Source organism: Cladophialophora psammophila (assembly GCF_000585535.1).
Source record: "Cladophialophora psammophila CBS 110553 chromosome Unknown aczJe-supercont1.8, whole genome shotgun sequence".
Lineage (NCBI taxonomy): Eukaryota > Fungi > Ascomycota > Eurotiomycetes > Chaetothyriales > Herpotrichiellaceae > Cladophialophora > Cladophialophora psammophila.
The window spans coordinates 1,354,374-1,377,143 of record NW_006912929.1 but is presented as its reverse complement, the minus strand read 5'-3'; the positions used below and the strand labels follow the sequence as shown (position 1 = coordinate 1,377,143).

At 50.9% G+C, this 22,770-nt stretch overlaps 6 protein-coding genes across 6 annotated transcripts; 4 read left to right on the top strand and 2 right to left on the bottom strand.

The window, feature by feature from the left end:
• Positions 1-669: 669 nt before the first annotated feature.
• A1O5_06134 (CAMK protein kinase) lies at positions 670-2,867 on the bottom strand (the record flags this gene model as incomplete). The annotated part of the gene is made up of 3 exons (XM_007746729.1): positions 670-1,427; positions 1,477-2,773; positions 2,826-2,867. 3 exons carry the CDS (start codon positions 2,865-2,867, stop codon positions 670-672), a joined length of 2,097 nt encoding a protein of 698 aa, XP_007744919.1.
• Positions 2,868-6,683: 3,816 nt separating this feature from the next.
• A1O5_06133 (uncharacterized protein) lies at positions 6,684-12,605 on the top strand (the record flags this gene model as incomplete). The annotated part of the gene is made up of 2 exons (XM_007746728.1): positions 6,684-6,691; positions 6,749-12,605. 2 exons carry the CDS (start codon positions 6,684-6,686, stop codon positions 12,603-12,605), a joined length of 5,865 nt encoding a protein of 1,954 aa, XP_007744918.1.
• A 343-nt stretch (positions 12,606-12,948) lies between these two features.
• A1O5_06132 (uncharacterized protein) lies at positions 12,949-13,451 on the bottom strand (the record flags this gene model as incomplete). Its single annotated transcript, XM_007746727.1, has 3 exons — positions 12,949-13,064; positions 13,255-13,384; positions 13,449-13,451. The coding sequence occupies 3 exons, from the start codon at positions 13,449-13,451 to the stop codon at positions 12,949-12,951; spliced, it is 249 nt and encodes an 82-aa protein (XP_007744917.1).
• A 2,027-nt stretch (positions 13,452-15,478) lies between these two features.
• On the top strand, positions 15,479-17,381 carry A1O5_06131 (uncharacterized protein; the record flags this gene model as incomplete). Its single annotated transcript, XM_007746726.1, has 3 exons — positions 15,479-16,272; positions 16,330-16,414; positions 16,503-17,381. 3 exons carry the CDS (start codon positions 15,479-15,481, stop codon positions 17,379-17,381), a joined length of 1,758 nt encoding a protein of 585 aa, XP_007744916.1.
• A 733-nt stretch (positions 17,382-18,114) lies between these two features.
• Positions 18,115-19,558, top strand: A1O5_06130 (uncharacterized protein; the record flags this gene model as incomplete). The annotated part of the gene is made up of 2 exons (XM_007746725.1): positions 18,115-18,590; positions 18,667-19,558. The coding sequence occupies 2 exons, from the start codon at positions 18,115-18,117 to the stop codon at positions 19,556-19,558; spliced, it is 1,368 nt and encodes a 455-aa protein (XP_007744915.1).
• A 487-nt stretch (positions 19,559-20,045) lies between these two features.
• A1O5_06129 (uncharacterized protein) lies at positions 20,046-22,371 on the top strand (the record flags this gene model as incomplete). Its single annotated transcript, XM_007746724.1, has 5 exons — positions 20,046-21,030; positions 21,075-21,192; positions 21,240-21,828; positions 21,855-22,160; positions 22,210-22,371. The coding sequence occupies 5 exons, from the start codon at positions 20,046-20,048 to the stop codon at positions 22,369-22,371; spliced, it is 2,160 nt and encodes a 719-aa protein (XP_007744914.1).
• Positions 22,372-22,770: the final 399 nt, after the last annotated feature.

Sequence of the window (22,770 nt, the reverse complement as noted above, 5' to 3'; positions counted from 1 at the left end):
CACGTAAATGCAAACATAGTGTATCATAGCAGGGACCACCCGACCGGCTGACTGGCTGGCTGGATGGCAAAGAATGTAATCTGCAAATGAGAACGTCTTATGACCCTTCAAGCCTGGAACACGTAAACTTGATTGATGAAAGAATGAATACCAGTTCCCATTGATTATGTAGACAGCAGCAGCTCTTCTCATACCACACCATAATACGCGATGCCTCAATGATAAGAAAGAGAAAGACTTTTCCAGCTTTTCGGACATGGCGCCACACAGCCCAGCCGCATGAACATATTTATACTCCGCAAGTACCCTCGCACACCAGAACCATATGCACAATAAACTGCCATGGAGCTATTCGCTCGTCACTCATGCCCCGCGACAGTAGAGAACAGAGTCCAACATGTTCGCTGAGGAGTCATACGCAGCGTTGGTTGCTCTGCGTCGTTTCATTCTCATATCATCACATCCAATCGTTCCGTGTCCTTTCGCCGTCGCTGGTGAGCTCCAGCAAAGTCCAGACTCGAGTCTGGGAGAAAATCACAAACAAGTCGAGTATCATCTAATCCAACCTCAGGCGCAAGGATTGAGCGAGCAACAGCGTCGTCCGGTTCAAGTATCCCAATCATTGTTTGCAGACAAGGCCGTCAAGCACATGCCGACCCCCCCTGTTGTTCACTTTTTCTTCCCCTTGGGCACCTCTTCGGGCAAATATCTCGAGGAGACATCGTCCCCAAACAAAGGCATATCTCCTTTGCCGCCCATCTGCATGAATTCCTCTTGCTGCCGGTTGGCGGCAGGATGTTCCTCTCTTTTGTTGTCCCCTTCGTTCTTTTCAGCACCCTTTGGCTTTTTACCCTTGCTGTCCTTGGGTGGGCTCATCCTAATATTCTTTCCACCAGGGTTCTTGTCCCACACCTTCACATGAGCGGGTGAACCAGGAATGTGGGTTTGTTGACCGCGGATCTGCTGGCCTCCGTTGAGATCTACTACTTTGCTCACTTTAACGTCGTTGATGTTGGCCAGCAAAGTACGTTCCCTTTGGACTTTTCGCTTGGAGAAGTCAAACGCACTCATCTGGCCGGTGAGACCGTCAAGCGAATCAGCAGGGTTGACGTAGCCTGCGTTCCTTGTCCAGGGATGTTCGAGGCACTGATCAATGGTAATCCGCTTCTCGACATCGACTGTGAGCATACGGTCGATGAGATCAAGTGCAGGGTCGCCAATCGAGTCCCAATATGGTGATGGATAGTCAAACCGGCCCATTTTGATCTGTTGGGCTAGGGTGTATGGGTTCTCCCGTGAATAGAGCTCGTCGGAGAACGGTGGAAACCCGCAGAGACAGATGTACAAGACCACGCCGAGAGACCAGACGTCAACAGCTTTGGTGTATTTTCGATGACGTGTATTCTCCAATATTTCGGGCGCTACATCTGCGGAATGTCAGTCATAACAATTTGAGAAGCAGTGGTTGGCACTTACAACTTGGTGTCCCACACAACGTAGTTGTGAAGGACTCCTCTCCTATGATCTTTGCTAGCCCGAAATCTGCCAACTTGACCGACAAATTCTTGTCCGTTAGCAAGATATTCTCTGGTTTGATATCGCGATGAACGATATTCCGTTCGTGCAGATACTTCGTTCCCTGGAACAACTGAATGAAGATTTTCCTGGTCTCGGCCTCTGTCAACTTCTGTTTCGTCACAATCAAGTTGAACAATTCGCCTTCAGCGGCAAGTTCCAGGACAAGGTAAACTCCGTCCGGTTCGTCGAACGTCTCTTTCAGGCAAAGCACATTGGGATGGCTGACACTCATCAATACGGCAATTTCTTGTTCGAGTCCCTCTGTCTGTGATCGTTGAGACTCTCCCATACGACGTTCGAACTTCTTGACGGCGAACTTGAACCCGGTCGACCTTTCCACACACAGGTACACAGTGGCAAAATGGCCCTTCCCCAGCTGTTGTAGTATTCGGTAGCGCGAGTTGAAAGCACTCGAGTCCCGGCTTCTTGGGTAACGGAAGACAAATCTGGCCTCATCCAAGATGGTAATCTCATCCCCATCTTCCAATTCCCTTCGCTTGTTCCGACCCAGGAATGCCTCATTGACAAAGGTGCCGTTGCTCGACAAGTCTTCGAGAATAGCCACCGTATCGCCATTTCGAGTTTCGTTGAAGATCAAGCAATGGCGGTTCGAGACGGTTGGAATATCAAGTATCATGTCACATTCTGGATGTCGACCGATTAGATACCCGCTTGCCGGAAATCCTTTGCTTGTTTTGTCCTGCTCATATTCTGCCTCGGCTTCAACCAATTCCTTCTTCCCTCGCTTCTTACTCTTGACAGTAGGTCTCGAAACCTCGAGTGGCTTAGCGGGAGCGGGACAGAATGCCCTTCGTTTCATCTGCAGCCTGTGACCGTTCTCTGCCATAGGGAACAGATAGCCCCAAGTCCCGTCCTCATCGTTCAGGTCAGGCTCGATGTCTCTAGGAGGATAGACGAACTGGGATAGAGGTTGGGTGTCTTGAGGAGGTGAAGACTGTGGAAGAAGTGGTGGAGAGGTTATGGGAGTGATATGGCGGATCTGGCTGGGGCGGCCTTCTGGAGGAGTAGCCGTGTGTTCCTTGAACGTTTCCGTAGCGGTAGACTCATGGTTCGTCAGAGGAGAAGGCAGATATTGGTTCTTGAGAGGCGTGTGCTGGGCATCCTGTTGAGACTGCGAAGAGATTCTCTGGGACCTCCGCGGTTTCTTGATTTCCTGGTCGTCGCCGGTGCTATGCTGTTCGGCCAGTCAGAGTTGATGGTGAAACAAACAACGCGTTATATCTCACCCGATTCCGCTTCAAACTGCTCTTCTCCTTCTTGGGACCCATAACTCCCACACCCCCACAGAGGCTCGGGCGCAGTTGAGCCTACGTTTATCAATTGGACGAAGGTCCTTTCCGCGATGAAGAGGCTAGAGTGGCTGCCTATGGTAGGGTCCGCTGGAAGGATCTTCTTGAGAAATAATTATATACTCTCAGACATTGGAGTAAGAAAAGTGACTCGTGGTAGATACAAATACGGTACAATGAGAACCGGGGAGACGTGCCCATCGCAGAGCTGCAATTGGGCGACAAATCAGCATCACGTGCTGAGAGGCTGGGAAATTGGCACGTTTCCATGTTTGCCTAGTTTGCCTGGTTTACCTGTGCCACGAGAAATGCTGGCCATTGAAATGATCACAACCAGATCTGTGGAGTGGTTCGGGGTGGAGTGAAGACGAGTCTTCGAAGAAATGAACAAGTGCAACGGGCGAAGATCAGTTGCTGTTGTGGCCGCAATCAAAACTCAACAATCGATCCCAATGCATATCTGAGCTTCGCGCCCTGGTTGAGGGTAGGTAGCCAAATTCATCCTGGATTTCTTGATCTCGCTGCTCCCAACCGTCATAACTGCGGTGATATGGTCAATTTCTGGACCCTTTCCCAGCTCCCCGTCATAGTGTCCGCCGAACATTCCGATCACGACATCAAGACATTTCCAAAAACGCATGCTGATGAATCCATTTAGATTGAGAAAGGAAGGAAATGCAAACCAGTTTCCTGCTTCCATTAGAGCCCGATTCATCCTGTGAAAGGGCGAATTTACCATTTTCTCGCTCCTCAATACCTCCTGATTGTAATCCCAGGTGCAATCGCACTCTCCAGGCAAATCCTTGAACACGCACCCAACCGCGCATGTGCACTCGTAACTCTCTTAGACAATCCTCCGTATTTGAAACCATGTTGCATTGGGCCCATAAGTTGAGATCAAGCTTGGTGGGGCGGCGATACCATGAGAGCTCTGATCTTCGGTAATCCCCAGTAAACAAGGCTGATGGCCACGTAAAAGCCTGGTGGTATAACTAGAAACAGCCAACCCAAGTTCTCACCTAGTCCAGGATAGCTGGCGCCATAAGCCAGGAAGGCATTCGACAAACAGATGCAACAGATGTTGATAACCCCAACATAAATTTCAGGAAGAACCGGTCTCGGTGCCGCTTTGGTTCTGGCGTTCGCGGTCCAAGTAAGGGTGAAAATGGTTAGAAGAACCGATGACAACGAGGTTACCATGGCAAGCGAAGACTGAGACCAATCAAGATCTACAGACGGTAGTCCAGTACCAAAAATCAGATACATGGAACTACAGGAACTGTAAAGAAGACTTTTTGCTGTGGTTAATAGTAAGCTGCTCAGAATTGGGCGATCTGAGAACTGAAGCCTGATGTCTTCGATTTAACAAGGAACAACGCGAAACATAGCAGGGCCCAAAAGATAACGAGCGGAGTCCATTCCCAGAGAAGTTCAGGCGTTGTGTCGAGGAAGTAGCCGCGATGCCGAAGCTGAATGCCATCCACAGGAATTAAATGACCATGCGTCTAAACCAAAAAGACTCTTTGTAAAAAGTCGAAGTCGGGGTCGTCTCAGACTCCGCTGGAGGTGCATTGGATAGTTGATCGGCTATCTCTAACGTTTGAATACGCGATTGACTCGGTTGTAGTGCTGGCTCTGCCGCTTGGTCCGTGCCGGACGGTCCAGTTGTAGGTGTTTCGGCCGATCCAGCAGCCTCGAACGGTTCCGTTGTGCCCAGAATGGTCTCCTGTAACTTGGGTATCCGTTCATCTCTTGGAGAGACTTCAGACCATAACAACATATATTGAGAAAGTCGCAGAACTTACGTTCCAATGAAATCTCTAGTATGCTTATCAAGGGTGCTGCTAGTAACACCATGGGGACGACCTGTCCAGACATCCAGGCGCCCTTGCCTACGTCAACTCCGTAGGGCCGAAGAGTGTATGCTAGATGAATAACACCCCAAGCAAAGGCAACAGTTAGCTACTACGTCTAGGAACCGTTAGCCACTCAAGAGTGATATCTCGGCAAGAGACAAGTTGTTGTAGATAGGAAACCGCGCGTATCTCTAGGAAGATGGCAGACCAAAGGTCTAGCGAGACCCGGCATACAAGGAACACTGAGAGCAATGGCCGGTATACCAGAAGCCTTTCAAGGAGCGTGGCATCGTCTGAACGTCACACGACGCATAGATTTTACGGAGATACTTCCTGATGAAGTTTGCTCAACCCAGATCTAAGCCACCGCGCGAGATTGATAGACAATAATTTGTGGAGTCTAACAACACGGTTAATGAATTCAAGAACAAGTAGCAATATCGAAATAACCATAGAAGGAAAAGCTTGGACATTTCTCGGCCCTTGATGTCCGTAGAAGCAAATGGCAAACGAGCCCGGAGGAGGGACCAGCTGCTGTGTATCACTCCCAAAATCCCCCAACTAGTCAAAGTTGCTCGTGGGGACCATAGCAGTTACAAGCAGAATGACGATCACGCCCATAGCTAGCAATCTCCAAAGACGATGTCCAGGTTTCTTGTATGGTAGCTGCAAAGCACGTTGAGTGCGCTGAGATGTGTAAGGCTGGAAAACCAGGCCAAGTAGAGCACAACCTGCCAGTGGTATGCCGAGATTCCACATATCCGCTGTACATCACCTGAGACGAGGTTTGAGACGCCGGCGATGATTTGCAAGTCGCTCATATTCAAAGCGCACTACTAGAGTTAGTGAGTTTTCAGAAATTCCGTGGGAGTGTATGATTCGTTGCTAACAGTTTGGACAAACTTCGATGAGTATATTTTCGAGATGAGATGGGCCTTCGAGCTCATCAGCGCCTTTGCGAGGAAATTTAGTTACTGCTTTGCACAGAATATAGTTATCGATGGATTTGAGCGAAATTTGGCACGGGCTTGTTGGTCTTCTGAGCAATCATCCTTTCGGAAAGCTTTTCGGAAAGGGTATTGCCTTGGCGAGAAGACAGTAATGTAGTAAACTGCGACGATGACAACTGCGACGAGAGCTGTAACTACATACCCAATGACGACCTATACTGACTCGTAAGGCTGAATATTAGCAAATTTGTCTTTGGCCTAAAACTTATGCCTAGCCCTGTTATATCTGCATATGGGCAGACATAGTTGAGCGGTGGTTTTGAGCAGTCGTAACTGCAGCTATTACAATCTGCAGACATCTTATTGTTTTCTTCTTTGTGCGATTTTGCCCTATCCGCTGGGCTCTTGCTCACAACTGTCCGGCTGAGAAGAGGAAGCGGAAGTGGAAGTGGGAGGAAGCAGTGAGGCTGGGAAGGAATGTATACGAGGCGATGTCTAGTTTCAATGACCTACTATGAATGGTATAGCGTATTTGACGTGCGCAATCCAGATTCGTGGCCTTGTGATCAGCAAGTATAGCAGTGGTGGCATTGTTGCAAATTTTGTACACCTTTAGCTCGCCGCCATTAGCTGGGAAAGGTGCTTTTGCGCATATGTATATCAGGGATGCCCATTCTAATCGGCAGAGAACAGCAGCAATAACAGCGGTCGGTTCAGGTAACAGTATCGTGAAAACTAAGTTATCACGAGACTTTGAGCACGAGTAGTGTTTGCGATGTGAGTGACCCTTCATGCACAAGGTCCTCCGCGTCCCTGGACAAGGCGTTATCACGTGATACAGAACTGGCTCGGTGGACCTGCCGCCAAGAATCCTGCATCATCATACTTCCCTTTTGTGAACTTCCCGACTCCTCAATGCGCAGTCTCAAAGCAGCTCAGGGCGGATTTTCCGCCAACGCTGCTCGACAACGCCTCAGGCTTGGGCCAAAATGGACCTGTATACTTCCCGCTCTCCTATCATCCATGCTCTACGTTTGGACTGACGTTATCTCAGCGGCCATGGAGGCCTCCGCCGGCAGGCCTTCTCCAAACTCGCTGCCCTCTCCTCAGTCCGATCCTCGACCCGCGAAACAGACTTTAAGCGCCTAACCTCGTCGGCGCCATCCACCAAGTCCCAAGGAAGCGGTGGTGTCCTCGATGGAGTCCTTCGGGCTATTGCGCCCACTTCTCGGGTGCCCATGTCTCCTCGCGAACTCGATGTCTTGCTTGCATTATGCGCCAGTGCCCATGACTTGCACGAGCTGTCTCATGCCGACCGCCTAGTTAAACAATTGACTGCTTACCTGCCCGAGTCGCACTCACAGGTATTCTCACCCTCGCCCTTTGTCCAAGAAATCAGACCGGCCCCCTGGACCGCCCTTACGTTTCAACTTACGAAGGCCCTTCTCGTCCTCGGACTGCGATTTCCCCCATTGAAAGATGCAGTCGCTTACAGCATCAAGCTTTATGCGCAGAACTGGTCTCAATCCGCCTCAGTACTCGCTGCTGTGGGTGTTGGCGAGCAAAGTCCAGACGAGGACGAAACCCAGGAGATCGCAGCCATAACGGTATCGTTGATCGGGTTTCTAGATGCGGCGGCAGCCCATGGAAATTTCTGGTCTCCCTACGAAACAGTCGAACTCATTCGGTGCTTGAGAGAAGCTTTGTCAGAACGTTTCCTGATAGCAGTTGAGACTGCCTCGTCAGCTATTCGAAATTCCACATCCCCCGATACCGCTGAACGAGATTGGAGAAAATATTTGAAGAGATTTGCAGCACAGGGCCTTCCTGTCGGCGCCATGCTATTGCAAAAAGGCTTCATGAAGCTGGTTCTTGCGTGTACGACCAGAATGTTATGCGATGAGCATACAGTAGAATGCGGAGACATACTCGATCAATACATCGCCGGGACTCACTTGAACCGCGTCAAAGATGACGGCATTACTGATGACATGGTCGAGTATCTCGTGGACATTGTCGGCGAGCAAATGCGCGTGCTGGAAGATGGCTCGGACTATCTGCAACTCAGCTCTGTCTGGCAACAGCGTCTCGCGTTTTCCGTCAAAGCATACACCGTCGAAGCATATTTGCATTGCTTGGTTCTTGACGATGAAATTGCGGATGCCGAGGACCTTGCAGGTTGGCTTGAAGACTCGATTGCCAACCAAGTTCAGATGGCAGATATTGACCTTGCCGACATAGTGCTGAAATGCATTGCCGTGGTGGCCAAATATATACCTGAGGGTGCCAACAACTACGCCCGGGCCCTGTTGAGATTCATTGTCCGAGGCACCTCGAGACCACCAGCAGTTGCCATTGCGGCGCAAAGCCTGTCGCATATTTTGAGGATGCTATCACACGATGCTGTCATCACAACAATATACTCATTGGGAAATGTTCTCAGTTCGCAAACAGGGGCAGAAAAGGTTCATCAGGCTCACGGGATATTGGAAATTACTGGCCAAAATGGTTCCATGTCATCTACGACAAGACTCAGGACTGGAAGTGTCATCTCGCTGTCTTTGAGTGGCGACGAAGAAACATCACTTGTCTGTGGAAATGTTGCAGATGCAATTGTTGTCATAGCTACTGAATGCAACGACAGCAAAATCATCGCTCTGGCACAGATGATGATGCTCCAAAAAGTCGGCAGGATCAGCGTGGTCGTTGACGCTCGTATTATCGAAGAAGCTGCAAAGCTTGCCATTATTGGCAAGGAAAACGAGTTCAAGGCTTTGCTCAGACTTTACACTCGACTGCATCACGAGGCGGTGGTTCAGGGAAATGCCACCATCTCACAAGCTGTCCGCAACGGCCAAGAATACTTGGCGATCAACTTGGACAACCGATCACCACTATTCAAGATCTATGCAATGCAGCTGCTGGAGCGGGTCCTTAGTAAGGGAGACGTCGTCGAAGGAGAATTCAAGCAATCCGCAGAAGTCGAACAGGCTGCGAAAGAGATAGCACCTCTTCTTAAACCTCTATCCATTCTCGCTTCGCGGAAACCCGCTCTAACGATTGAAAGCACGCTTGCCGAAGACGGCGACGTGCTGACCATGGCCCGAGAAGTTTGGTACAACGTGGCCGTGCACGGAATCACCCTTCAATCTCGCATCGGCCAGCAGTATTATCACGAATTGCGAGTGTTGGCGATGAATTCAATGCCTCTTGTGGATGACGAGCGCGCCGAGCTTTTAGAATCAGACGTGGAGATCAACACTGTTCTGCGAAGAGGGATGAACTCCCATCATATGAACGACCAAAAGAAAGCTCTGGTTTTCGCCATTCCAGATAGAGAATCTGACATCAGCAAGCTTAGCTACCAGAAGGTCGTGTTTTTGAACGCTGTATTTCTGGTCGAGAGCCTCAGAGCTGTATCTGGAAGCTGTGCTGAGATTCTTGACTACTTCTCAGACCCAACCACGCAATCGAGCCATATGGGAGCATGTCTTGGCTCGATTGCGAACGAGGTAGTCAAAAGATACACCCAAAAGGCGGTGGCCGGAAGGGATGATGAATTCAGTGCACCCTATGTGTCTCGACAACTTGCTCGGATTCTGAGTGGGTGCTGCCATCGTAGCAGCAAGATGCAAGAAGTCGCAAGGGCGGCAGCCAACCACATCATCAGCTTTGCACCCTCTGCATTGTGTCAGAAGTCCGCTTTGTTCGCGCTACTGGAGCTACTTTCTTTAATGTGGTCCAGTTGTCTCGACGCAGATACCGACGAGTACGAGTGGCGCCCTACCCTCACCTCCGCCAGAGGCAAGGTCACAGTGGAATTGTCCGACGATTACGCATTCCGGAAGCGTACACTGCAAAACCTGCATAGCGATGCCAGGAAATGGGTGACTATGGTGATGGGAGTAGCGCCATTGGATATAAAAGGCCTTCTGCAGACTTACTTGTCTGAATTCGACGATACTGGGGCATATGGCCATATTTCATTGGGCAGGTCGTTTGCCCTGGAAATGGGCTCAATGATTCCTCCGACAGACCGCAGATTAAACGCCATCGACCGTAAGAACGACTCGATAGACATCAATATGGCCTCTGATTTTGTGGCTCAATACTCTGCACGGCAGGAATATCGATTCACTGGTATTCCAGACCACCGCCGCGACAATATTTACATGGATGACACGACTGGACGAAGATCTTCCATCCAGAGACCTGCTGATCCAATGCCCATCTTACAAGATGCACTCCTTGACCTACACAAAAGAACAAGTCAGAGGATTCATATCCGAGCATTTGAAGTTAAAGATGTCCTCCGACGCGCAGCAGCCCTGCTCTGCCAAAGCAAAAAGTCGCAGACCGCCATCGTGCACTATCTGGTCAATATTCCTTTTGCCATTTTCACGAAAGAATCCATTAAACTTGGGATCTCTTTATGGCTCGGGGTCATTCATGAGAACACTAGGATGGAAGCTCGAATCTTGACAGAGGTTGCACAGGCCTGGGAAAAGACCATCAATCGGAAAGTCGGTGTTTTCAGTCCTAAATTCGAGCAGCCGGATCCATTTTATGTCAAAGAAGAGTTCGCTCCATCCGACAGAATTGCCCTACAAAAAGAAGCGCAAGCGGCACACAATACTATTGCCCCCCATTTCAGGTTGATGCAGTTTTTCGAAAGTCACTTCAATGCAATCAGACTTGGAAGCGTAAACACTCAGCGTACCTTTATCCGAATGCTTGAGCGAACTCTTCGGGGATTTGTCCATATCAAGGGACATCCTCTCTTGCGCGACATACAATTTCACGTTGTCCTCTTTGCTCTTCGAGTCGTCAAATTCAGCACCTGTCTGAACAAATTGGCTATGTGGAAACTAAAAGATCTAATCCTATCTGTCGGCCTTCAGTGGTTCGCCAAGTCGCCATTTTGGTCTTTCGGAGGTAATCGGTTACAATTAAAGGCTGAAGTTCAAGTTATGCAAGACGTTCTGGTCTTGTTGCAAGGTATGCGGACACCCATCTTTCCAGCGTCGGCGACCAGGAAAGACCCCCAACAGAAACATGACTTATTGGAAGCTCTTCTCACGAACGAGATCAACCGGCTTAGCGTTTGGTTGTCACCGCTTGGTCACACAGGACACCACAGTCATCCAGAGTCTCAAGTTGTCGGCTTTGTTCGAACCGCGTGGGCAGAAGATCCCGCTCTCGCCATACAACTGGTCGCCCGATTCAACCATGACCAGCTTCGCCGCGATGTTCGATTCCTACTTATGAATCAACCGGAAAAAGCATTGCACGAGGCCAATGCAGTCGATTTGTTGCTCGGAGAAGCTCTGTCTTCAGACCTGTCCTTCCAGTTGAAGTATCTGCTGTACTGGTGCCCGGTCAACCCTATTCAGGCTGTAACTTACTTCATGCCCGCGTTTGGAAATCATCCATTCGTCATCCAGTATGCAATGAGAGCCGTGGAGAGCCACTCTGTCGACGTTACTTTCTTCTATGTCCCACAGATTGTACAGAGCTTGCGTTATGATACGCTGGGATATGTTGAGCGGTACATCATCGAGACCGGCAAGTTCTCACAGTTATTCGCCCATCAGATTATTTGGAACATGAAGGCCAATGCGTACAAAGATGAAGATTCACAAGTACCGGATCCTGTCAAGCCCACGCTGGATAAGGTCATGAACAGTCTCATCTCAAGTTTCTCCGGCGAAGACAAAGACTTCTACCAGCGCGAGTTTGCGTTCTTTAGTGAAGTGACCGATATATCGGGCAAGCTCAAGCCGTTCATTAAGAGGCCCAAGCCTGAAAAGAAAGCCAAAATCGAGGAAGAGCTTCGCAAGATCAAGGTTGATGTTGGGGTTTATCTCCCGAGCAACCCTGATGGTGTCGTGGTTGGCATTGATCGGAAATCTGGCAAGCCGTTGCAGTCCCATGCCAAGGCACCGTACATGGCGACCTTCCGGATTCGCAAGAAGAAGGACGCTTCCAATGAGGAGACGAACCAGCTGGTAGAATCAGCACCGAAGAATCAGATCGCCAATTCCCGGTTAGGGCACAGCCGCAGAAATACGAGTGACATCTCCAACGTTGAATTGAATGATGGGAATTCTTCAACTTATGAGGTCTGGCAGAGTGCCATCTTCAAGGTCGGCGATGATTGTCGACAAGACGTCCTCGCTTTGCAGATGATTGCGGCTTTCCGCGGCATATTCAACTCTGTAGGCTTGGACGTCTACGTCTTCCCTTACCGCGTCACCGCAACGGCGCCGGGCTGTGGCGTCATCGACGTCCTTCCGAATTCCATCAGTCGCGACATGTTGGGCCGGGAAGCAGTGAACGGTCTGCATGACTACTTTATCACCAAATACGGCGGTGAACATTCCGTGCGCTACCAAGAAGCCCGCAGTGAATTCGTGAAGAGCATGGCTGCATATTCTGTCATCACGTACCTCCTACAGTTCAAGGACCGTCACAACGGAAATATTATGATCGATGACAAAGGCCACATCCTTCACATTGATTTCGGATTCTGTTTCGATATTGCCCCCGGCGGAGTCAAATTCGAGCGCGCACCTTTCAAATTGACGCCTGAGATGATTGCCGTCATGGGCGGGGATGACCCCAATACCAGCCAACCATACCGCTGGTTTGAAGAGCTGACCATTAAAGCCTTCCTCGCCAGCAGACCCTATTGCGACAAGCTCAGTCATCTAGTGAGTCTGATGCTGGATAGCGGGTTGCCATGTTTTAAACCCGAAACGATGAGGAATTTCAGGCAGAGATTCGTGCTGGAAAAGAGTGAGAGAGAAGCTGCAGAGTTCATGTTGGGTTGTATCAAGAAGAGTGCGGCGAATGTGACAACCAAAGTGTATGATGAGTTTCAGTTAATCACCAACGGGATTCCGTACTAGCGCGAGGGCATGACAGAGGCTGCCAATTTGAGCGTTCTATTATTATGGGAGCGTTCTCATAGAGTTTCGATTTGTACAGTACAATGTAATTTTCTAGCAATATAGCTAGTGATAGGATGGGAAATTTTCCCTCTCAAATCCTACTTTCCTCTCCTCAGGCAGCCCAGTGGGCCGGAATTTGACTGGAACCCAAGCCCAGTCCAATCCATGCATGCCTTGACCACCAAATTTCTACGGCGATATTGCATGCCGCTTTGCGCTTAATACAGGCAAGGGGAAGAGAGAACTTGTAAAAGGGAAAACGGAGTTCTGTTGAAATAATATGGCCCCTCGTGGATCGAACTTATTTCGACACTAGCCCGACCTTGGCCAGCAGATCGAGGAAGAGACCCCAGACATACGGGATCAGCTTTAATTGTTCAATGATCAGGGGCGCGACGACCACGAAAATGAGGAGCACTGTTTCCCATCCATCAGCCACACGCGTACAGGGGACGCAGATACCATATATTCATATGTTCGGTCGCGAAATGAAGAGACGAGAACGGCCAATGTCCAAGGGAGATAGGGAAGAAAGGGGGAAAAAAAAGGATAGCCATAGACAGGGGGCGAGGGGGACGAGAATGGAATAAATAAAGTGAGCACGAACCGACAACGGCGATGCCCACAGGCGACTTCTTGGTTTCTTTCTTCTTGTGCGCCGATTCGGGCTTGCCCATGCGCTTCTCGACGCCCTTGGCGTGTTTCTCGTTGGCACGACGTTGTGCGGGAGTTTGAGCCTGCGATGGATCATCTCCATGAGCGGTGGGCAAGAGAGAAAAGGGATGGTGGGCAGGGACTGACCATTTTTGCAGGGGGTTGTCAATTAGGAGTGTTGGAACTTGAGACTTTATTGAAGTCGATGAACTCGAGGCTTCCAAGAGTGACGGGTGTGGTGGCAACAACCCCTTCCTTTCAATCGAAGGGAAAGAGAGGCCAAGACGTCGATTGGCAGAGTTGTTCAGATCTTGAAGTGACAAGCTGGTGGCACCGGTGACGAGCAAATCGAAGCAAATGTCATCAATTGGTGTAGTGACGCAGGGCAATTCTTCGAAAGATGGGACCTCGAAGCCCCCTCTGAGCCGTGCCGTCTGCTCTTAATATGTGGTGTAATGGATTAATATGTGGAGAGAAAATGTTGACAGATATGAGGATCTGATGTTACCGAGCCTTGATCTCAGCCCCTTTTGCGAAGTTCGCCAGAGTGTCACGATGCCAAGATCTCATGTCACGTGTAGATAAATGCGCTTATCGGTCGCGCCCACAACGGGGGCGCAGGGGGCCGTTGGGGGTTCTGGGGCCTCCACGGCCACCTGGGCGGATTGACTTGGAGCTTCAGGATCAGGATCTCATCACCAACACTCTTCTTCTATTGTCTCTGGTTTACAGAACCTGCGCCTGAGAAAGCCGCGCCAGGGCCATATCTCGGCCACCTCAGCTCTCAATGAAGCACTGGAGAAGAACACTGGATGCGATGTTCACGCGAGTGCTTTCCTCTTGCCACTCTAAAAAGAGAGAGACATCGGCACGAGAAAGAACGAGAGGGGTGATGTACAACAAGATACGGAGTACTCGTCACCGTTAAAGCCAAGTGGCCCGTACCCTTGGTCGTCCCGACGAGAATCATCTACAACACGATGTGGACGGCAATGAAGATCCATCTCTGATTGACCGTTTATTGTCGCTGTCACCGAGAGTGCTGCTGCTCCCAAGTAAAGCGCAGGGGTGCATAGATGCAACTACCGCCTATCCTCTAGGAAAACGGTATGCAGCCACAGATGAGGTCTACACCGTACATTGTGACAGTTGCTTTGGGCTACGACATACATCCAACGCTCTCAGCAACGTTACCAGCCCACTTCAGAAATAGAAGAGAAAAACGGCGGTCGTGGCGATTCTATATCAACTTTGGGTCGCTGCTACGGTAGCCTCGGCTCCATGGTTCGCTCGAGGCGCCTCACCATTTATGAGGTACGTTTGACCCGTTCGCGGTCCGTTCCGAGGACATCCCACACTCAGGCGACTTTCTCGGCGCCCGTCGACCGGGCTGTCCGGGAAACTCATCAGCCACTAGCTAAAACGCCTTGTCTTCCATCACCAATCCCATTCTACTGTCCATCTTCCAGCTAGCGATCCTTGCAGCAGGTTCGAATAGACATGTTCTCCCTCTGGCTCTACAACAATGACAACGCATCCCTGCAGAAAAGCTCAGACCTCCAAATGTGGGGGGGCCAAATACTCAGTGCAAAACAGCTGGTCGTGTGCAATGGTGTGCAAGGACTGATAGGTCTGTTCAGAATCTCCCGTAATTTGCACGGACCATGTGTTCTCGACTACGCCTCACGATTAGGCCGATGCGTCCAATTACAGAACGGTGCAATCCAAAAATGGGAATGGACCCTGCGCATCCTCGTACCACTAGGGAGTCGCCCAATGGCATTGGTCGAGATTTGGACGTTGTTCCTTCACTCACTGGCATACACGTGGAAGAAGTTCTTGGGCAGTCAATCGATCAACTGCCACTACCATGTGATTGCCAGCGAGAGAAGCAGAGGGCATCTCATGAGACTGGTCCAAAATACAGCTCACTTCCGGCGCATCAACCGCGCTCTCTTCAAAACAGTTTATCCACTTACAATGATCAGAGCCGTGCTCTATGTCCCGCAAAGTTCCTAATTACAGGTTTTCCCGGCAACTGGACCGCGAGATCTCAAGCATTGAGTCTTATGCGGGCAAAATTCTTCACCCTGTGCGTTCCATCACGAGAAAGAGAGAAAAGCTGCCGGTAAGCTAGTTGTCGCTCTTGTGCTTGGGCAAACATACTCAAGGCCATTATGATATCCAAGGTCCGGCCAGCTCCTATGACCGAGTCAGGCATGCATGCAATGACGAACGGGACGGCGGAGAAAGTGTCTGACGGGGTGCCGAACGGAGTTGAGAACAATGGCCTGGAGAGCACCCACTTTGACAGTGTGCATTTCGGCCTGTTCAACGACCAGATTCACGACCAGGTGCAGAACCTTCAGAATGGCTTCTCTGTCGTTAAGAGCGCGGTGACGAAACTCACGGAGACATTCAACCAATACGGAGAAGTAGTAAAGACAGTGGACGAACGATACAGCAAAGACCAGGTACTCGAGGATCATGTGGACAAGTTGGAGAATGAAAATGAAACGTTAACTTGGAGGATTGAGAGGATCAAGCAGAGCCACAAAGTGCAGCTACGTGAACAACAGAAACAGCATGCAAGGGAGGTCTCCGGACTACGATCACAGGCAGATTCAGGGGCGCAAGAAAGAGAAAAGTACGAAAAGATGATCAAAAGCGTGAAAGAAGAGCAGGACCAAGCCATGCAGAAGGCGAAAGAAGAGCTCGAGCAGAAGAAAGCCCAACTGGAAAAGGATAATGAAGGTAATATTGCGAGGCTAGAGGCGGACAAAAAAGACCTTGAGGAAAAGCAGAAAGATCTCGAAGGAAAGCTCGAGAAGATAAGCAAGGAGTTCAATCAAGAGAAGGAAAATCATGAGACGATGCAGAAAAAAGCAGAGGCAGAGATCCAGGATCTCCAAAAAGCGCTTGCCACCGTGAAGGCTAAGTATGAAGTGGAGAGATTACCACAGGAACATTAGTAAGAAATCCTTCCCTCCCTGCTCATCACCCTGCCTGGACTAAAGATCAATGACAGTGCGGGCCGATACAAACTTTTGGTTGAGTCGGTGGCCTCGATCGCCAGTGAATACTTCTCGGAGTTACCGGAAGAAGCAATGGATGTAAGCTTCACCATTCCAGCACCAATTTCTGTGAAGTATCGTCGCGGTGCACTCTTTTTGATGTCTTTCTCATGCGTTGTTTGTACAGAATCCGGTCGGTGCATATAACCAACTCAGAAGGAAGAAGAGCGCTTTTCAGGTGGTGCCAATTACCGAGTCGGAACGTGCACGGGTTCTTCGGCTTGCCTTTGTGCAAAATATCATTTTCGATGCCATCCGTGATGCTGTCTGGCAACCGTTTTTCTCTCGGCAGTACTGGAAGTCCAGACGGGACAGAAACCTCCTCAACGAGATATACATACGCCTGGCTAAGGACGGTGAAGAGATTCAAAATGACTGGAAAGTGTCCACACTAAGGGTATTGGATCGTCTAGATGAGAAGGTGGACGTTGGAGATAAGATAGGAACTGCGATCGATCTAGATGTCATTCACAAACTCGAACCATTGTTGAGCGAAAAGCAGAAACCCGATTTCAAGTCCGAGCTGAGGAGCATATTCACCAAGGCAATGGAACTCGGTCAAGAATCACGGCGCGATCGATCCCCGGTGTACGTCGACACTGGTCCACCTATGAATGGTGGTCCTGGGTGGAAGGAGTTCAGTGAAGGGTTTACCATCGAGGATACGCCAAACCCGAATCTACCCATAGTCATAGGAGACAACACTTTCGAGCCACTCTGCGTATCTCCAAGGATACACCGCAAGAGTTTGGACGGAGGGGAAGATGAGGTGGTTTACCCAGGTGTCGCATTGTTCCCCAGTACCGGAATCTTCCAGCAGGGATCGATGGAATGGCAGGAACTCAGACAAAAAGAAAGAGAAATCCACAAGGCCCACAACGGCAAAGCAAGAAGAGCAAGCATGGTTTCGATCGTGACGGGCTTGGGTATTGCACCGCTGGACCCGGCTGTGGACCTGAAGCCTTCAAAGACATGGGCATCAACGACAATAGCCGAGTATGTTTAAGTGTGCGAGGCTGGCGTGATGGTTGAGACTGATCTACAAAAGTGCCTGATACTTGTACTTGAGGTTGCTTAGTAGGGAAATGTTCAGGCTGGCTGGTAAAGCTACTTGTGATGGCATCGGTACGGAGTACATGCACTCGATGTTCTTGAAGCCCTTTGTAGTGTAGCGACGGTGTGTCGAAATACCTTTTTTATCGTCTTGTGCCAGAGATCAGCATTTATACGTAGGCGTAGACCGCAAGTACCCTGTATTTATGCCGGTGCCACCCCATCAGGTCTCCCTGGGCCTTGTTGGAGAAAGGCTGGTGGGCTGCTCCTTGCGATATCGGCCCAGGCCCGTGAGGGGATCATGACCTGCCCGTCACCCGTCGGCATCCTCGCCACGGCCAGCGACGCAACGGAGCGGACAAAGCCCGTGGGGAAAGAACGTACGGGAGTATACTCCATATATATAATATGACTGAAAGTATCAATGATGAGTGAGTGAATCGACACTTTTCCGCGACATCTCGCACCCTTGGAACTAGGCCCCCTTTTGCTTCCATCACTTGTTATTGAATCGTCCGACCACACATCGCTCTCGAGCAGGAGGCTGTATATACGTGGGTGGTGTAAGTCTAAAGGAACTAGAGAATACATCCGGAATTGGCAGAGAATAAGCGGCGTCGTTCGATCGGTGGCATACTACAGAAATCGCTAGCTGGGTAGTCAGGAGCCAGGAGCCAGGAAGGATCATGGCGACGCTCCGCCTCGCGGCCTGGAGCACGTCTCTACAATTCAGCGACCTGCCCGAGCCAGTCACCCAGGCCGCCGTGCGGAGTTTCTACAACTGGACGGGCTGCGCGCTGGGCGGCTCGAACCATCCGACGACCACGACAGCGCTCAAGGCCCTCGCGCCATTCTTTGGAAAGCCCACGTCCAGCATCCTGGGTCATTCCGACGACAAGGACAAGGACAACATCGGCAGCGCAGACGCCTCCCACGCGGCTTTGATCAACGGCATCGCCTCGCACGTCCATGACTACGACGATACACATCTGGAGACCATCATCCACCCCACGGGCCCGGTGGCGAGCGCATTGCTCGCGCAGGCCGAGGCGCTGGGAAAACCCGTCGTGGGAGAGGAATTTATCCTGGCCCTGGTGACGGGCATAGAGGCCGAGTGCAAAGCTGGGTTGGCCGTGTGGCCTAAGCATTATGACATCGGTTGGTTAGTACTTTCCACGTGTTTCTGTCTCTGTGGATTGGCGAGTGGCTAGTAGACTGACTGACCGATTTGGCAACAGGCACATCACATCGACCACCGGCGCGATCGGTGCTGCCGTCGCGGTGGGCAAACTGCTCAATCTCACTACCAAGCAAATGGCCCACGCCATTGGCATCGCCGCCACGCAAGTCACCGGTCTCCGAGAGATGTTCGGTTCGGACACGAAATCCTTCCACGTGGGCCGGTCGGCGCAGAACGGGCTCATGGCCGCCACCCTCGCATCAAAGGGGTATACCTCTTCAACACAGGCCCTGGAAGCCAAACGCGGTTGGGTCAATGTGGTGAGCGAGACGCATAACCTGGACGAGGTAATGCCGACATTGGGGAAAGTGTGGGAGACGGAGAAGAACTCGTTCAAGCCGTTCCCCTGCGGGATAGTCGTCCATCCGATCATCGACGGGTGTATCCAGCTGCACCGGGATATGCAAGAGCAAGGGCTATCCGCGCGGGAGATCAAGAACATAAAGTGCAAGGTCCACCCGCTGGTCCTGGAGTTGACGGGCAAGAAGACGCCCCAGGACGGCCTGCAGGCCAAGTTCAGCGTCTACCACGGCGGGGCGGTGGGCCTCGTGCTGGGTAAGGCCGGACCGGCACAGTACGAGGACAACGTGGTCACCAGCCCCGAGATCGTTTCGGTCAGGGACAAGATCGCCGCCACGGCGGACGCAACGCTGGGCACAGATGAGGCAGAGATCGTAGTCGAGTTCACCAGCCCAAGCAGCGCGCTCACGAAGCACGTCAAGCACGCCATCGGCAGCCTCGAGGTGCCCATGACGGATGCACAGTTGCAAGAGAAGTTCATCGATCAAGTGAGTCCCGTGCTAGGGACCGAGGGGGCCAAGAAGGCCAGCGACGCGGCGTTGGCGTTGAGGGCAGTTGTGGATGTTGCTGGGATGGCGAAGACGTTATGACGATCTATTTCTCCCTCTAATATATATGTTGACGCAGAAAGTAAATACCAAGACAGGTAAAGAGTACGGTGTGTAGTCGGAGTGCAGGAGGCAGCCTCGTGACAAGTGCAGCCTCGTGCCAAAGTTCTCCTAAGGACCAAAGTTCCCCAGGACGGGCTAGCGCGATTGCGGCTAGTGGGTGGCGCCCCTACGTGCGGTTTGGCGTGGTCTTGGCCTTGGACAGCGGCTGCCTGTCGTCATTGTTATTGTTGCCAGCTCAGCCTCACTTTCTGCCTACCTCGAGCGGTCACTTCTGCGACTCCAATACCGAGTACTCGCCAGCTAGATGCAATGTCTTCTGTATTGAGACTCCCTCTTTTCCTTTCCTTTACATCTTATCATCGGTCTCTTTTGCCCCTGTGTTGCCAGGATTGTCGAGAGGTTTCGTGCATCTGCACTGGCAACTTCTATTGCTCTACTTGTTTCGGCTACCTCACCTCTGGCAAAGATGAGGCTCATCAACGTCCAGACCCTGCAGATCGAGGATTTCTCGCTGAAATCAGTCCCTCCATATGCGATTCTTTCGCATACTTGGGGAAATGACGAAATCACACTCCAAACATGGTGTTCGCCATGGCAATGGCCGCTGCTGAGGATGCGAGACAACAAAATCACACGGACATGTCGGCTCGCGAAGGACCATCATCTGGGATACGTATGGATAGATACTTGCTGTATTGATAAAACGAACAGTGTGGAGCTCAGTGAGGCCATCAACTCGATGTTTAGATGGTATCAGGAGGCTTCAATATGTTTTGTCTACTTGTCCGACCTTCCGGATACTGCAGACCTGCACACAGGCTTTGCACGTTGCCGCTGGCACAAAAGGGGCTGGACATTACAAGAGCTGATAGCCCCAAGAAGGGTCGAATTCTACGACCAGGCATGGCGTCCTCGAGGAAGTAAAAACGAACATCAGGGACTTCTGTCGAAATGCACGGGGATTCCTGGACCTGTTCTCTCAGGCGAACGGCGACTAGATGCATGCTCCGTCCGCGACAGGTTGTCATGGGCATCACATCGCGAAACCACAAAGCTGGAGGACGCTGCCTATTGTCTGCTTGGGGTTTTCGACGTCCACATGCCTTTGATATACGGGGAAGGCCAAAATGCGTCCTACAGACTCCAAGAGGCTATCAAAAGTCGTTACAAGCAGAGGTCCGAGTCGGCACAAACCCATATAATACAGCATTCTCACAGTACTACCAGCCGCTTGGGAGCAAAATCCCCGACTTTAGCCATGTGCGTCCCGCCTGAATTGATAATCTCCTGTTTCAAGGCAGACCTGTATCCCGCGAATCTCATGGATCCGAAGAATGCCCGGCAGCTCGCGCAACGCAGAGAGATGCCCGAAAGTGCTATTGGTTATCTCTGCAACGATGACCTCTCATCCGTGCATGTCAGGTTTGCTGATCTCCACGCAAACCGCGGCAGTAGGTCTGCTTTTGCTTTCGTTGAGTGCCGCTGACCAGATCAGATTATAGTTACCGGAATGTGTGTGATGAAGTAGGATTGGCAGAGCAGCTGGGCGATGAATCGGCTCTTATACCGCCTAGAGATATCATAACAAGGGCGGATCCACGAAGCAGGTTCATGTATGCATGAGACCGCACCAATGGTACCTGTGCTGACTATTTGGTAGATTCCTTGTGGCGTCTCCTCGAGCCAACGCTCTTCGAATCACAAAAAGAATGCTCTTTCGCGTCCTCACGCACCATCAGGTGCCGGCGCAGCATCTGAACTTGCTGTTCTTGTTCACCCAGCACAATACCTTGAACGGGGTCCGACACGATTCTTTCTGGGGCCAACTAGCCTTTGGGAAGCCGCTGCCAGGATTAGAGGCACCCGACCTTGGTAGATCTGGCAGGCATTACGAGATTTCCTTTAACCTAAAGGGCGCCGACCTCGCAAATGTTGGCTTTTGTGATCCCGCCCACAATTGGTCTATATATAATGCCGCGATATATCATAAGTTGGACACCGTCCACGGCACCACCGTCTGGATAATCACCACTCCTGAGGGAAATCTCAGCCATTCTGTCACGAAAGCGACGTTCGACTCTGATGATATTGAAAGACGGTCATCTGGAACCCCTGCTGAATGCTACATTTCGAGCCTCAAAGTTCATACCACCCTTGCACGCTGGGCCGGGGAGTCGTGGTGTGCCTATTTCCAGTGTTTAGGGGAACTCGTTCAAAACAAGGCATTGCTTTCCCGAGACTTCTTGAAAGTGACATCTAGCTAACTCGACTCTAGACGCGTTCGGCTGTTCTGACGGATTCGAAGGCGACGTACACCAAAGCCGACCTAAAGACGGTCCAAAGTTATGGAGAGAGAGTTTCGGAGGCTGTCGCCGCACTAGAGACGAATCTTCGCATATTACAGGCTCTTCGCACCTTTTACGAGAAGTTGATCGTCCACAAAGAGTTTCCCTTCGCACATGAGGTCCTACAAGCCACCCTAGACTTTTACAGTGAGCTGCAGGATATAATCCGTGACTTTGAAGGCCTGATATCATGGGGGGCCCTACTCACGAGTTTGGCTAGAGAACGAAAAGGGCTTGTAAGTCACGACAAACCCCATTTTGCAGGAAAGGCTAACAAGAGGTCAGATGTTGGAACTCATGCACGCTCAAACTTCCGATCGATCCCTTGAATTGACTAAGAAGAGTGCGGAGGAGGTGGTTACATTGCGCATCCTCACCATGGTGACGCTCGTCTATTTGCCGGCAACGTTCGTTTCAGTAAGCATAATGCCTGTAAAGAGCGCTTGATCCGCTGTGGGTAGCTGATAATTCGCAGACCTTTTTCGGCGCCGATGTTATCCGTTGGGACCGGCAACATGGGGCCGGATCGTATTCACCGCGAGCACTCTGGCAGTGGCTCGAGATCACTGCACCGTTGACCTTCATAACTCTGGTCGCCGCCTTCGGGGCTTACTGGCTATCAATGCGGTCTCGACATCGCGAGTTATGACTTCCTCAAGGAGGCATAGGTCCAACGCGCCCACCTAGCATCTAATATGTAACCACCGTGTTCCCCTTCTTATACCGAGCCTTGATCTCCATCAAATACATAAAGCCTCGACCCCTCAGCAAGACTACTTATTGGTAAATTCGAGCAGACCAAGGGTGATGCCATCCGGATATTGTGAGCAGCTGTCCATTTGCCTG